The sequence below is a fragment of the Ammospiza nelsoni genome, chromosome 7 (assembly GCF_027579445.1).
Source record: "Ammospiza nelsoni isolate bAmmNel1 chromosome 7, bAmmNel1.pri, whole genome shotgun sequence".
In the NCBI taxonomy this organism is placed as follows: domain Eukaryota; kingdom Metazoa; phylum Chordata; class Aves; order Passeriformes; family Passerellidae; genus Ammospiza; species Ammospiza nelsoni.
The window spans coordinates 33,638,308-33,653,395 of record NC_080639.1 but is presented as its reverse complement, the minus strand read 5'-3'; the positions used below and the strand labels follow the sequence as shown (position 1 = coordinate 33,653,395).

The 15,088-nt window shown below is 42.3% G+C and overlaps 1 protein-coding gene across 1 annotated transcript; it reads right to left on the bottom strand.

Moving 5' to 3' along the window:
- Positions 1 to 28: 28 nt before the first annotated feature.
- On the bottom strand, positions 29 to 14,455 carry UBXN4 (UBX domain protein 4). The gene is made up of 13 exons (XM_059476120.1): positions 14,310 to 14,455; positions 8,852 to 8,954; positions 7,999 to 8,027; positions 7,065 to 7,183; positions 6,324 to 6,489; positions 5,781 to 5,883; positions 4,202 to 4,256; positions 3,874 to 4,038; positions 2,963 to 3,090; positions 2,153 to 2,255; positions 1,687 to 1,818; positions 1,202 to 1,410; positions 29 to 638 (listed from the first exon to the last, which is right to left on the bottom strand). The coding sequence occupies exons 1-13, from the start codon at positions 14,386 to 14,388 to the stop codon at positions 500 to 502; spliced, it is 1,530 nt and encodes a 509-aa protein (XP_059332103.1). The 5' UTR covers positions 14,389 to 14,455; the 3' UTR covers positions 29 to 499.
- Between the last annotated feature and the right edge of the window lie 633 nt (positions 14,456 to 15,088).

The following is a 15,088-nucleotide window of genomic DNA, read 5'->3' as shown; positions in this document are numbered from 1 at the left end:
ATCAGAGGAACTTCACAAGGTAGTCATGTTTTCTGGAAAATAGTTTATTGAGTGCTTAGGGAATTAAAAACTACAAGGTTTTGCTTGCAGTTGCAGAAGCAAGAAAAAAGTTAAACATAAATTAGTTACCTGATTTGCTACTTATAGTGCTTCTGAAACCCTTATTTTAATCAGTCATTGTCTGCCATGACCTTTATATGAATATATCTGGCCCTTAAATTTATGTAGCAGAATATTTATAGATTAAAAAGTGCCTTTCTATGGCATAGGGCAATATTTATGAAAGCTGATGGAGATTTTCAGTCTTTTTACTAGGTTTCACCTACACCCACTTGATTTTTCTGGCATAAGTGACTTTATTCCATAATCCACCAGGAATAAGAATTAAGTAATTCAGTCAGTGGAAAATAAGCCCCACTTGTCCAGAAGCTTTAGTTGACAGATCAAATAAGAGAAGGAAAAAAAAAAGCAGCCAGATAGTAACTGCAGTTACTCAAAACTACATTTGTTGTGTAGAATTTCCATTCCAAGTATTGTTTTCATCTTCTCCATCATCTTGAGTCCTCAGTCTATATATTTTGCCTTCTTTTTTGAAGTCTTCCCCCCGCTTTTCCACTACTCGTTTCCTGACTGCTTGCCTAGGGCACAAAGAACAGTGAGGTTTGACAGTTTCCTCAGTAATAATTACACAAGAGAAGCAGCAAATGCAATAAACACAAATCATCCATCCTTCTCTTATCCTCAAGAATAGTTTTCTTCAACCCTTTGTTTCCTTGGCAAGCAATACCCAGGTGAAAATTTGTCATTTAGCAGTCAGACAGAGTGGCAGACTCTCACTTTCCCTGTCATTGAAGCAGTAAGTGGCTTCTTCACCAGAAACAGCTGAGCAGCTCTCCTGGTACATGGGAGATCTCATTCTCTAGGCAATACAAAACCTGTCAAAACCAGACTTCATCTGCTTCTGTTTCTTGAACAACCATCCCCTAACAGTTTGATATCTCATTTTTAACATTTTTATCTTCCAAACAGCATCAGTGAAGTGAAGCTCACCTTTGTAGTTACAGCTGAATTCCCTATTCATAAATAACGGCGAGACAATGCTGTTCCTACTGTGTAATTGGGAGTTCAGTTCCCCACTGCAAGATTAAAGCAATTGCAGCAAGAGGCTGGAGAAACAGCTGCCTGAAGCACTTTGCCTTACCTGCTTTGCTCGAGGCTGCCCGAGGCTGAGGGAGCCGAGTGCTCCTGCTGGTGAGCTGATCTCACAGAGGGCTGCGAGGGGGGTGGGCTCGTAAACAGGAAGTTGCTGATGAATCTCCAAACCGCTAGGAGGGGGTAAAGGATTGTGCCCAAGAACTTCCACAGATCGCTGCCCGAAGCCTGAACAACAGAAGTCGCAGGTCTTCCCGCCTGTCATGAACACACCAAGCAAAGCTGTCAGGTATTGAAGTCCTGCTCTTGTAGACAGAGTATTTCAGGCATCCTTAGACAAGTATCTAAGACAAGTCACAATTTATTAGAGAAGCTGCTCCAAATCAGTCCTGACAAAAACCAGAGTAATTTTGCAATCTTTAGACAAAGAAAATCCCCAAATTCAAGCCAAATAATTCATGGCCAACTAACAGCAAGTATCCAGCTACTGTAGTGCTGTTTGAAAAATCAGACACACCAAAACCCAGCACCTACCGGCAGCAGCACTACTGAAGCACTGGGTGCCAACTCGAGTTCCAGTAACTTCTTTCCATAATCTTCTTTGGTAAACTCCCTCCTGGGAAACATTGTTGCCAGTGAAAAATTGCCGTAAGTGTTACCAACCGTCTGTGAAGCAGATAAAGAAAACATTTTATTTATGACTGCTCATTTTCAAACAACTGCGTATTTGCCAGCTGAGTATACCTTAACAAGAGTTTTGTATCAAACTATCAATCATCCTCAAAGTAGGAGATGAAATATTGTTCATTTTTCTCTATATCTTACTAATACACACTGCAGCAATCCAAAGGCACTTGATGGCACTGGAGAAAGCTGCTAAAACTCCCTTCAAATACCCAATAAGGAAAGGAGTTGATGACAACTCCACCACCATAACAACTACTTGAGGCTCAACAAATCATAATCAGCACCTAGCTGAGAAACAAAATGCCCATATTACCTGTGCAGCAAACTGCCTGGCTTCTTCTAGCCGTGCTTCAGATGGGAACTGGTTGGTGAAGGAAGATCCATCGGGGAGGCGGAACTGAATCCTGGCTATTGCACTGTGGGACAGGCATTGGGGTCAGTCAGGACATGAACACTCACAGACAAAGGCTCCTGGGCCTCGAGCTTGGTACTGCTGAAATGTGGCAGAGAGGGACAGTCATGCTGCCCAGGGCAGTGCAGAAGGGTTGTAAGATGGAATTCACAGTGAAGAACCACCTGCTGATCTCAATGCATCTCTTCCACAACTCCATATAAGGTTCCCATAGGTTTGGATAATTCTTAAACCAGCAGTGCTGGGCAAAGCAGGAGACAGCTCTGACATGGGCACTGATGGCCCCAACGCAGCCTTGCTGAATCCAAGCCATCCACACACAGCCTCTGGATCTGCACCAAGCTCCCCAGCAGTGCTGGCATTATCCAGTCATTCTGTCCAGGCATATCTTTGGCATTCTCACCTTATCTAGTACCCCCACCAAGCTCCATTATACTGGTATTTAAATCAAAGCTCAGACACAAAACAGCTCTTAACTAACTAAAATAACACACCAGTAAAGGTGGTCAGTGTTTCATGAACATGAATGTCAAAAAGATGAAAGCTCTCAAAGAGCATCACGTTCATGTAAACAGCTGCCTTTAATGTCACTACTTAAACAGCTCAACATGGCAACATATTGTCAAGAGATGAGGAGATATATTAACCCCTTTAAAAAAGTTTCTTGATCTCTCCCCCAAAATACACACTTTTGTCTCTACTGCAACTTACCTTCGCTCCCTTTGAGCTGCCTCTTTTCTGGCCTCTATTTCAGCCTGTTTAGCCTGAAGAGCTGCAGCTTTTGCAGCTTCTGCTTCTTCCTTCGACTTTGCAAAGCGAGCTGCCCTCTCAGCACGATCCTGTGAAGGATCAAAGAGAAACCTTAATTGTTAACATAACTTGTTGCTTAACATTCATTAGACAGCTGTGATCTATGCTCATGAACCAACTGCACAGATACAAACAGACCATATGGAGAAAAGACAGTGGAACCGCAAAGAATTATTCAGTGCCAAACTGCACAATCTCGTGTCATGAGCCAAGATGACACTTCTCACTGAGTCACTTCCCACAACCAGTTGTTAATAGATGATCTTCCCATGCAAGCTCAACACTCCAGGGAAGATACAGGCAAAAACCTTACAATGAGTTACACAACTGCAATTCTGAGTGTTCTATACCAAAGCCTAATAATGAGGAAGAATTTCAGTTGTTATCTACTGTTTACATCCATATATGCACACACATATATATACTAACTTGGAAAATAATCCTCCTCACCATTCTGAGAGCAGTGTTCTTGTGTATTTTCTACAATTAAATACTCCCTGTGCTTCTCTTTTAGCACCATGCCTAAATTGCAATTATTTTTATGTTTATATGATAATTCTCCACTAGACTCAAGCAATATGACAGAAATGTTTGTTCATATAGAATTGTGAAGATGAAAGCAGAAGTTTCATTTTATACACAGGAAATGCCATATAAACCCCAAACACAAAAATCATTACTATACAAGGCTACAGGATTCCAAATGGAAAAATGAATAATCTTTCAAAGCCTCAGCAAATGAGAAAAATTATCATTTTAGTACACTGTGAGAGAGAGAAGCAGCAAACTCTCTCTCAAAATGCAAAATTTACCATTGCAATCTGTTGCCTTATGCGCTCTCTAGCAGCCCTCTCTTCTGCCTTTTCTCTGTTCCTTTCCTCCAACATGCGTTTGGTCAGTTCTTCTTCCTGTCGTCTTTTGTACTCCAACATTTCTTTGCCAGTTTTCCTTCTTTCAATTTCTTTCTTAATTTCCTTCTGAATAGAGAGATATAAAAATTGAAGCACAAAATTGCCTCAGGCAAGAGAAAAGACTGAGGTATGTTTGTGTAAGAAGAAATTAATTATTTATGATTTATTCAAATAAGGGTTAAAAAAAACCAAACCTGCAACAGCAAGAGGTTTTACATTTTTGTGTTACCTGTTCTTCTTCTTTCCTTTTCTCTTCTCGTCTTTCTTCAAGCTTTTTTGTTAACCTAAATTTAAGAATAGAGTCAAAAGTCTTATCATTGCAGTATTTTCAAATGTTAATGAAGCATTTGCAAACCCAGGAGAACACATGAAAATGAGCTGTAGCACAGTGCTAATAGCTCTGTACCAGCAGTGATTCATTCCCATGCGGGTGCACCTTCCATGCAAAGGGCAGTGGTGATTTCACCACCTCCTTTCTCACTTTAGAGCTATTCTAACCTATTCCTTTTGTCCCTTTTCCACTCCTTAAATGAAGATTCCTGCATTTTCTTGCTGTCGAACCAACTTATGAAGATATACAATAAGCAAATACTATTTATGATCTGTGGTAACAGAAACACTAAATCTCAATCTCTTTTTAGCTATTTAAGCCATCTGGTTTCTTCTGCACATCACCTCCTAAAATGGAACACAAGTAATACAGAGCCCTGACATAGATGCATAAGCATCTGTCTCAGCTATCCAGAAAAATGCCTCAGAATAAAGATTAACTTAAAAGAACAAAGTAAATTTCTCAATACAGATTGGCAATAAAATCCCAACATAACTGAAGTCTGGGGAAAGGGCAGGTATGACCCAATGTGAAAAGCTGTATAATCAGAAAAATGTATGGTAGCTGTTCAAAAGAAAGTGGTAATTACCACAGAGCTTGGCCTCTTTCCCCCCTTGCAAACAATGCTGAAGATAAACTATGCATTATTTTTAAAGGATCATTGATAATTATATTAAAATATTGACTGCATTGTCTTATCAGTGGTAAGTAAAAAATATACCTCTTGTCTAATAACTTTAGAAGAAAACTAAAATAAGTATGAAAAAGATTTAAAATATATTTTAGCATTATAAATATTCCCATTTGCTAAACATGTGTTATGATTTTAGACAAGATATTTCAAATATCAATTACTTACTAAAAACAAGTTTATAAACAATATCCCATATTTTAAAAAAATTATAATGAATCAATATGTTTTGAGCCAGGTGTTTCAGATCGCCATACTTCAAAAAAACTGAACTCAAGTCATTACTGTTCACTGATCAAAACACGAGTCTCAGAATAGGATTCCACTGGCTTTTTCACTATCCCTAAACTAGAAACAGTCACCAAACCAACAAGAAGAAATAAGATGACAGCTCTATACAAAACCTAGGTTGGCATTTTATTGCACCAGTTTCCAGTGCTTTGAGTTCTATGTTTCAATTAATTCAAGAACCTGCAGCAAACATATCCTCTCTATTGAAGTTATATCAAAGGTGAACACTTAGAGTTTTCCAGTTTACCTCTTTCTTTCAAAGTACATGAGGAATTATATTAATTAAAAACCTGGTTTGGTATCAGCCCTAGTATTGTCAGAGACATGTAACAGAACTAAGACCACATAAATATTTGCCAGATGACAACAGATGAAGGACCAAAATCCTGTAATTAAACAAGTTTGTTAAAAAATCCCAAACCAACCCGAAACCCAACAAAACTGCCTCCTGAGAAACAAATACAATACATTAAAAGTCTGCAAAAAAAGACTTGCCTTTCTACTTTGAGTGTAAGATCATTCACAGGCTGAGCATCATTTGCTTGCTCATCTGCAGAATTAGTTGTTTCCTGGCTTGCTTGAGCTGAATTTGCTTCATCTTCAAGGGGTTTACAAGAAAGCAATGCATAAGAAAAAACCAGAAAAGGTGCATTTCTTATCATAACAATTATCAGGCTCATTGCTAGGCACAATTTGCAGCGACTGGGATATCTCATACAGGGTTCTGTTACTTGGACTCCCCCCTCAACAATTTGGTTTCAGGTTACTAAGCCAAAAACTCCTTAATAGAACCCTTTTTCAGGAAAGCATACACAATTTTATTGAGTTATAAACTCAATAGATTCCTCACTTATTAAAACTAAGCAGAATGACAAGTTATGCTTCCCTCTAGACTTGCACAAAGCATTCTGGAATATCCCACATTTTTCCTCAGTGAGTCTGCTCAATATATGGCCTTTATGTACCATCATGTAACAAATTAAGACAAACCATTTCCAAAGCAAATGAGGTGGCATTTGAGGTGGCAAGAACACTAACCATTACCAGCAGAAGATGCTAATGTCTCAGGCATGAGAGCCTCAGCAGAGTCACAAAGCCCTGCTCTGGATTCTGCACTTTCTGGAGCACCATCAGACTGAGAGCAGGGACAGGGAGCAGCTGCCTGACTGCCGTTCTCCACAGGCCGCCCTTTCCCCGTGTGCATCTAAGAAATTGGGAAGAGAGAATGGAGCCTATGAAAGTTCAAGTATTTTTCACAGGTTAAAAAAGGTCAAGACTGAATTATTAGTGAAAAATCAGCCCTATTGAAAATACAAATCTAGAATTATCACATATTGTTTAGTATGGTACAATCATGCATTTCATATATTTTTCTAATTTTAGTCTTGCACTTGAAATCAAAGTGATAAAGCAATGTACACTTGTATATAATTTTATAAATCCACATTACAGAACAATATTACATAACCACATTATAAGCTGAAGAGTAATCCCCTTAAAGGTGAGTTGTCACATTTTGTCATTCCAGTTTAGAGCTCTTGACACATTTCTCCAGCACTGTGGGTTTGTTTACACAGGTGATCTAAACCAAACAAAAATGAATGCAGCACATGTTCACAGTGCTTCAGTGTGTACTGAACCCAAGGTTGCAGATTTTATTGTTGTAACTCACTGGTTCTGCTTCCACCAGTAACTGCCAAAGGCACAAGCTAAGGGCCAGGGCCATCACTGAACTGAGCATTCCCAGCTCCAGCTGAAGATGCAGCCTGTCAGCATTACCTGTTTGACTTTATGGATTCTGGTAACGAGCTCTTCCACAGAAACGCTGCCAGCAATGACTTCCAAAGGGATTCCATTGTCTCCTATAAAAAAGCTGGATGGGACACACACCACAGGATCTGCACAGGCAGTTAAGGGTAGTGGAAGGCAGGAGGTGACACAGAGTAACTTTACAGGGCACAGCAGCCCTTCCTACAGCTTCATGCCCAGTGCTCTCATCTCCAACTGCTCACCAGCAGCCAGGGCCAAGGGAGGAAGAAAGAAGAAGATGCTGGGAAACATTACAGGCAACTGGTAAGCATTTCTTCTTTTCTTTTTATTGGTTTAGGCCAAAGTATTTTTCTCCAACTTTTCAGGCAACTGATTATGCATTGACTTGAGAATATTTTGTTTTAGTGTCAGACAACATCTTAAGTAGACAGTTATGAACTCTCGTGAGCATGAAGATATCCAAGTTAAGAATTCCCAGCATCACACAGAATTAATGAGCTGTAAGCAGTGACCTCCTTGAGGCAGGCAGGGCTTTACCTGCCTCCACACCTGTGCATGTGACAGACCCAGCCCACTGCTTCTTCCCCCTCCTCTGCACCTCTGAGCCCCAGCTCATAATTTAAAGCATTTTTTGTTTGTTTTCTAATGCTAATTAGTAGGACCAACAGATTATTTAGATTACATAAAGCTTTAGATAATTTTCTATTTAGAGAATTACATAGGATTAACATAAAAAACCCAATTTGCTCACTTTCTCTAATAACTGACAGCTAATTGAATACACAGATGGTATCTATTAACATAGTTTATTGCATAGTTTTGTGCCAAAATAAGTATTTTCAATAGCATTGCTTGTAAGTATTTGTCTTAAGAAGGGTATTAACTTTTAAAGAGCAATTATCTGTAATCATAATGTAGCATCTAAACAGATCTCAAAGGATACAAATTTGAGAAAACTGCAGGCATGCTTCACTGTTTAAAAGAAAAGATTCATTTAGGAGTAGCAATCATTTTGCAACAACTTCAGATTAAGTCTTTCATCATAAAAATAACTGTCCTACAAAACTATTTAAATACTTGAGAGAACACTAAAAGCAAATTTGCACTGCATCTTATCATTAGCATTTTGCAAAAGTGTTGACATGGTGACAATCCTTGGTTATCACAGTTGAGTACATAAAATTAGGAAAGCAGTGCTAAAAGGCAAGTCAGGAAAAAGAAATCTGGTCTATTGAGCACAAATAATGTAGTAAATCTAATAAAATGTCTATAGAGCATTTCAAAATAATACCATTTGGGGAAATGTCAGTGCACTTTGTGTACACGGACTGGAACACAAACATTAACAAAAATAGCTGAGTAATTTACCCAGGAGCTTAAATGCTTCTCCATTCTATGTGCATACAATGGAGGCAAACACATTTGCTCTGGGGCTTTACAGATTTTTATCTTTCTGAATTCATGGAAGGTTTTTAATTCATTATGTAACTTGGCAAATGAAGAACTGCCTCTAGCACTTGCATTTTTAATAGCATTTTTGTGTCTCTTCCAGTTGAGAAAGGGCAACCTCAAGCATTCTATTACTAGTACTGGAATACAGTCTGAAATACTCAATGAGTATGTGCAGAATTGACATTTTCTCAGGCTTTAGGGACTCCAGGAGTACTGAATTCACTTCTGTTCTGGAACCCTGTATTTACACTACCTCCTATCAAGGTGAGGACTTCAAAAGCCTCTTACTCTCATCATCATCAATGAAAGACTGTATAAGAGACAGAATTAGAATAGGCTCAAACCTTTTGGTGTCAATTTTAATAGCAACAAAACCATCTGATGCAGCTTCAGTCACCTTCTCATCTTCCCACCTTGCAGCCATCTCAGTAGATTGTTCATCTTCACCTGAAAGACACAGCACACACATGAGCTAAACCCACCACAAATTGCTGTTTCTGCCCTGATTTTACCTTTCCTTCAATCCCTTGGATTCACCTTTGTAAAACACTCTAGGGATTATTTTCAAGTCAGTTTATAATTATTATTTTTAATAATCTGGAGACAATTCACTCCAGCTGGTTCACTTTGATATGTCAAAACTATCAAAAAACTGTTCTGCTTGCCCTTCATAACTTTAATTATATATTAGTACATCAGCTGCTAGTAGATAAACCTATGGTCTTCACTCCCTGTAAATACATAATTCAGCAGGTAAGGTTTCACAGTTTGACAGTGTAAAACCAAGAAACATTTATTTGCAAATTATTTATAACTTAGTTTTGTATTCCACTTCCTGACATTAACAGTAACAGTATGATGGGAGGAAAAGGTGTGAGGAGCACAGAACAAGAATAACAAATGCAGAGGAGATCCTTGGATAAGAGAAACTGAAAAGGTGTTCAGGGGCCACAGATTCAGAGGTGTTATTTTAATCAGATGAAACAGATCAATCATACATTTATCTCCTAAAACACCAGTTTAGTGAGGGTGTGGGTTAATAAATAGATTCTGATGACTATTAACCATCTTTCAACAAGTACACTGGCCTGCAACCATTTCTTTATCTTCAATCTGTATTAGTTCCTAGCAGCTTGGAATGCACTGCAGCCTTGATAAAGAATCGAGTCACAAGTATAGAAGTATAGTAGTCCATTATTCAGTGACAACAACAAACCACTTGTTTGTTTCATCCCAGTTGCCATTCCATGCAATATTTTTGACTTGTTCAAGATCAGGAGTTACATGTGGAATCTCCCAGTGAAGTGCTGCTATCTGGTCACAAGGCCTCTCACAGGGGCATGTATCAAAAATACAATTTTGGAAAAGTGGTTTCAACCACGTGTCTCAGTTTTCCCTGGTAATTCCTGGAGCAAGTAAGAAAGCATCTACCTCTATTATTATTCTTCTGCATAAGCAAGCAAATATTTAGGCTATTTTACGTGGGAACTTTCCTCCTGCTTTAAGTGCAGTGCTTCCAAGTGTGGTCAATGCAGCTGTTGTGCCCAGAGCAGCTCGGCCTCCTCTCCTGTTTCAAGTGCTCACAGGCAGGCAGCTGCTTCACCACACACTGTTTGTAAGGACATGTGCTCATCTGATTAGGCTACTAAAAATATCCAAATACTTGCCTAACACTAACTTTTCCACACAGCCAACTGCTGGAGAAAAAAGAATGCTGAAAGACACAAACAGGGCAGAGGCTGCTCACAGTAGAGTCTGAGAGATGACTGAATGAAAGTGCTGATAGCTCACATTTTGTAAAGCTCTGTGCCATGATGCACTGATTAATATTGTCACTACCCACTGAACAGTTGCTTATTCTCATACATCTTTGTTTTGATAACGCTTTCTCATTTAGAGGTTAGGGTTCATTTATTACAGTTTGTAGCAGTAATAATATCCTGAAATCAAAACTGCCAGGTGACAGGAAAAACATTAGAAAAGTCAAGAGGTCAAGTGCAGCAGAATTTGACATAATTAATAATTCTGCTAAACATTGAGCCAGCACAACAGCCTTAGAATTCTAGATCCCAAACCTCTCCGATTTCTTGTTTCTCAAACAAAAACATCACTCTATTTCACTTAGTGGAATGATCTGTAAACAACTCAGTCACACTTCCTCATCTCTTAAACCTGACCAGGTAAATCTACATAGTGAAAACATAGATCATTTCTCAAATGATTCACATACTGGACAAGACTCTTTTTCTGCAACAATTTATTTCCTGTATGAGGAACTTCCTCAAAACCATCACAGGCTGTCAGAAGATTTTAATTCCCCTCAGCACACAGTTATCAGGGAAGTGTTTTCCTTTCAGAAGGAGAGAGAAGCCCAACTTATTTCTCCACGTCCAACATTTCATAACTACTCAGTAAGAGAGGATTGCCATTCTGGAAATGCCAGGAAGCCAGGACATTAAACCACTCACCTCCTCCTCCTCTGCAGCATTTCACTTCTTTAACTTGCAAAGTGCCTTGATACATCTTGGCTACAAATAACTAACAAACAGCTTATGTGTGCAAATCACCATTTTGTCAAAAAATTAGTAAAATAATAAAGTTATGAACAAAGGGAGGAGGGTTTCTACAAACATTATTGAAACAAAACAAACATTTTAATTCAAACCTTTTTATTGTCACACACATACCATTTCATTTTTTCACTCTGAAAAGCACTTTTTATGAGTGGCCTGGTATTTTAATGATCAGAACATGTCTAACCTTTGGAAAGATATAAAATAATCTGCAACACCTCAGTCAGAACAGAGGAGGGTTTGTATCAAATGAACTACCAAGTTTAGGTTAGTGACTGAAAGGATCAAAGGCTACAAAATCATCTGCAGAACAGTTACCAACAAGATACCAGGCATGTTCATAAAATCGTAATATATTCTGGGCTGAGAGGGACCCAAAAAAATAATTGGGTCCCTCCCAGCCCAGAGGTCCCAGCCAGGTCCCACTCCTGGCCCTGCACAGGACATCCCAAAAATCCTCCCACGTACATTTAGAGAGAGCATTTTCCAAATTCTCCCTGAACTCTTCCCTGAGGAGCCTGTTCCACTGCCCAACAGCCTCTGGGGACAGAAGCTTTTCCTGATATGCTGCAGCTCCCCTGACACAGCTTCACACCATCCCCTGGGGCCTGCAGTGCCAGACCTGTTTCACTGCCAGGAATCCTCTCCCTGTGCAGTCACTCCATGGCACAGAGGAACTCGTGTGTTCCCCAAACACAACCCCTCACCTGCTGTGTCCACAGGCCCCCAACATCTCACCTCAGTATTTCAAAGCAGTTTCCTGAGGCAGACCTGCTTCACCTCATGCTCTCTGGGGAGAATGGAGCAATCCCTTTCACTGCAACTTCCCATGAGTTCATCTTTAATACCCTTCCACCATCCTGTCACCAGAATGTGCCATGAGGGTTTTAAACACTGAGCTCAAAATGCTGGGATTATGGCTGCAAGCAAAAACGCTTAAGGAGAAACCTGCTGGAACAATGTACACTTACAATCACAAATGCCACCTCATTTTTAAGATAAATTACCACATTATTCCTTGCTTGACTAGAAAATATTCTGGAAGCAGAAAGAATAATCCATTTCTTCATTTTCTAGAGAAAATGTAAGTGAAGTGCAGAGGAGAGGGAGAGTGGGACAGGCAGATGGTGGCAGAAATCAGACACAGATGGACAAATCTGTCCAATCAGAATTTCCTAATTTTGGTCAACTGTACCTAACAGCTATCCTACACAATACAATTTCAATTTCTCTCATTATTTTTTCCATAGATAGGATGAAGTGTACAGAACCAAACACTGCTGAAAGCCTGCTCTCCAGGTGCTTTCAAATGCCTGTGTCCAGTGGGAAGTGTGGGGTGTAAAGGCTCAAAGTTACCATCACTGTGCAGTGTGAAACACATTTCTACCCAAACAACAAACCAAATCTGTGCTAACACAAAACCAGACTATTCTTCCAGCACTCCACACCCTTCAAACACAGCTGCTTCCACACACACTGAGAAAGTTCTTGGGCTTCCCAGCTGCCTTTGCCAGCACATGTAACAGAACAGTTCCATGATCAGCTCTGGCACAGGTCAGCTGCCCTGATCCCACGGTGCCCAGGGTGGAGCAGATGTGGGCAGAACTCTCCAACTTTTCCCCTTCAGAGATGTGCCTGGCTAAGTCATGCTCTGCCTTCTCCAGGGCTGATAGAACAAACAAAACAAATCCTCACAGCACACACTGTGACAAAACTAGGTTACATCCCTGCAACCATAAATGTATCTGCCCTCTGTATCTACATATTCCTACACCCACCTAGTCAACATCAGAATCTAATGGGCCCCATTTTGTGCAGAACTTATGTTTCATAAAAAATACTAGACATAAGTTACAACATGCATTTCTCCCTGATTTATGTATCAAGCTGAAACTACTGAGAGGCCCACCAAAGTCCCTATGTCACTGCCCTCCTCAGCTGGGCAGGGGAGAGAATGTAATGGAAGGCTCATGGGAAGAGATAAGGATAGGGGGAGAACACTCACGTGTAATCTTTGCAGGGAAAACAGATTTGACCAGGGAAAAAATTTATTTAACTTATTACTAATCAAAAATTAGAGCAGAATCATGGGAAATGAAAACAAATCTCCTCCCACTCTTCCCGCAGTCATTTCCTCACACCTTGTCCCTGCTGCTCCTTCCTCCTCAGGGTTGGACTCCTCACACTCTTCCAGCATGGGGTCCCTCCCAAATTGTGCAATGTGATTCCTTCTCAAGGGCTGAGGTTCTTCATGAACTGCTCCACCCCGTCCCTTACTCCAACACAGCCCAATCTGTGCTCTGACAAGACCTTGATTTCTATCAGTACGTTTACTAGCCAGCAGAAAATGCTGTTCTCCAAGTACATGGAGAGCTGTGTTAAAGGAATTTAACTGCACTTTGCTGCTCACATCCCCTTTGGGATGAACTTGTTGAAGCCACGTGAGTCCCACAGTTCAATAGTTCTTAAGGGAACAACACTGAGTCACACATTCAACATTGTTACTGTTTCTTGAAGCACCCGAAAATCTTCAAACCACGAGCACGGAAGGCAACAGTAAAATCTTAAGAAACAACGCACACAGAGATACGCAAAAGCTCAAAAATAAGTTAAAGAGCTTGTATAATCACAGAATATCACAGTTTCAATCGTGTTGGAAAAGGCCTCTGAGACCATCGAGTCCAACCTATGACCAAACCCCACCTTGTCACCAGACCACGGCACTGAGTGCCACGTCCAGCCTTTCCCTAAACACTCCCAGGGACCTCAGCGCCGCCTGGACAGCCCGTTCCAATGCCTAATCACCCGTGCTGGGGAGAAATTCTTCCCAATATCCAGCCTAAACCTCCCCTGGCGCAGCTCAAGACTGTGTCCCTCTTTCCCATCTATTTTTTTCATAGAGAAAGGCAGCGTACACAAGACGATGTGAATTCCCACAGGTTCCAATTACGGTGTTATGAAACACGCGCTGTCGGGACGAGGAACGGAAACAAAACACAAGGAGCAGCCCGGGGAGCTGCGCCGGCGAGAATCGGGTGCAGGAGCGCAGAACGGAGGGACGGCGGCACCTCGGACGGGCGGGGGCCGGACACCGACACCGCGGGCTGGGGCTGACACAGCACAAATCCCGCTCGGCGGGAGGGGCGGCGGGCGGGACACGGCCGGGAAGGCGCTGCAGGGCCCCGCCGGCGGGGGCGGCGGGGCGGCCCCGGGACGTACCGTACCGTACCTGCCACGAACACGACGAAGACGGAGCTGCGCTCCTTGGCGGCGGCGATGGCGGCGGGGACGGAGCCGCCGAACCACATCGTGGGACCGCCGGGACCCGCCGCCCTCAGCGACACCGGCACCGCGCCTGCGCCGCCGCCGCGCCAACCGCCCCCCGCGCGCCTGCGCGCGCCGCCAGGCGCCGCTGGCCCCTGATTGGCGGCCGCGAGCGGCACGCGCCACGCCCGCCCGCCCCCTCCCCGACGGCGCGCGGGGGGCGGTGGCGGGTCCGGCCCCCTCAGCCCGGCGCCATCTTGGCCGTGTAGCCAGGGGCCGGAGTGTTTCCACAGGCGGCATCGACCCGTGCGCTGCTCCGCTGCCAAATGGGCTCGGGCCGTCAGGAGAGGCGGCGGGAGTTGCCCGAGTTTAGGCCAGGGAAGGGGAGGCTGAGACGGGATCTCATTTATACGCATCCTGTGTGGAGCGGCTGAGGGGGCGTCCCAGCCTGGCGTAAAGGGGGCTCCGGGAGACCTTGCTGCTGTCTACAACTCCCTGACAGGAGGGTGGGCCACGTGTGGGTCGGGCTCTTCTCCCACGGAACCAGCGACAGAACGATGGGGCAGAGCCTTAACCTGCGCCAGGGCAGCTTAGGTTGGACATCAGGAAGAATCTCTTCTCAGAAGGGATGTTTTGACATTGGAACACGCTGCCCAGGGAGGCGGTGGAGTCACGGTTCCTCTCGGTCCTTGAAGAAAAGCTGGATGTGGCACTCAGTGCCATGGTGTGGGTGATGTGGTGTTT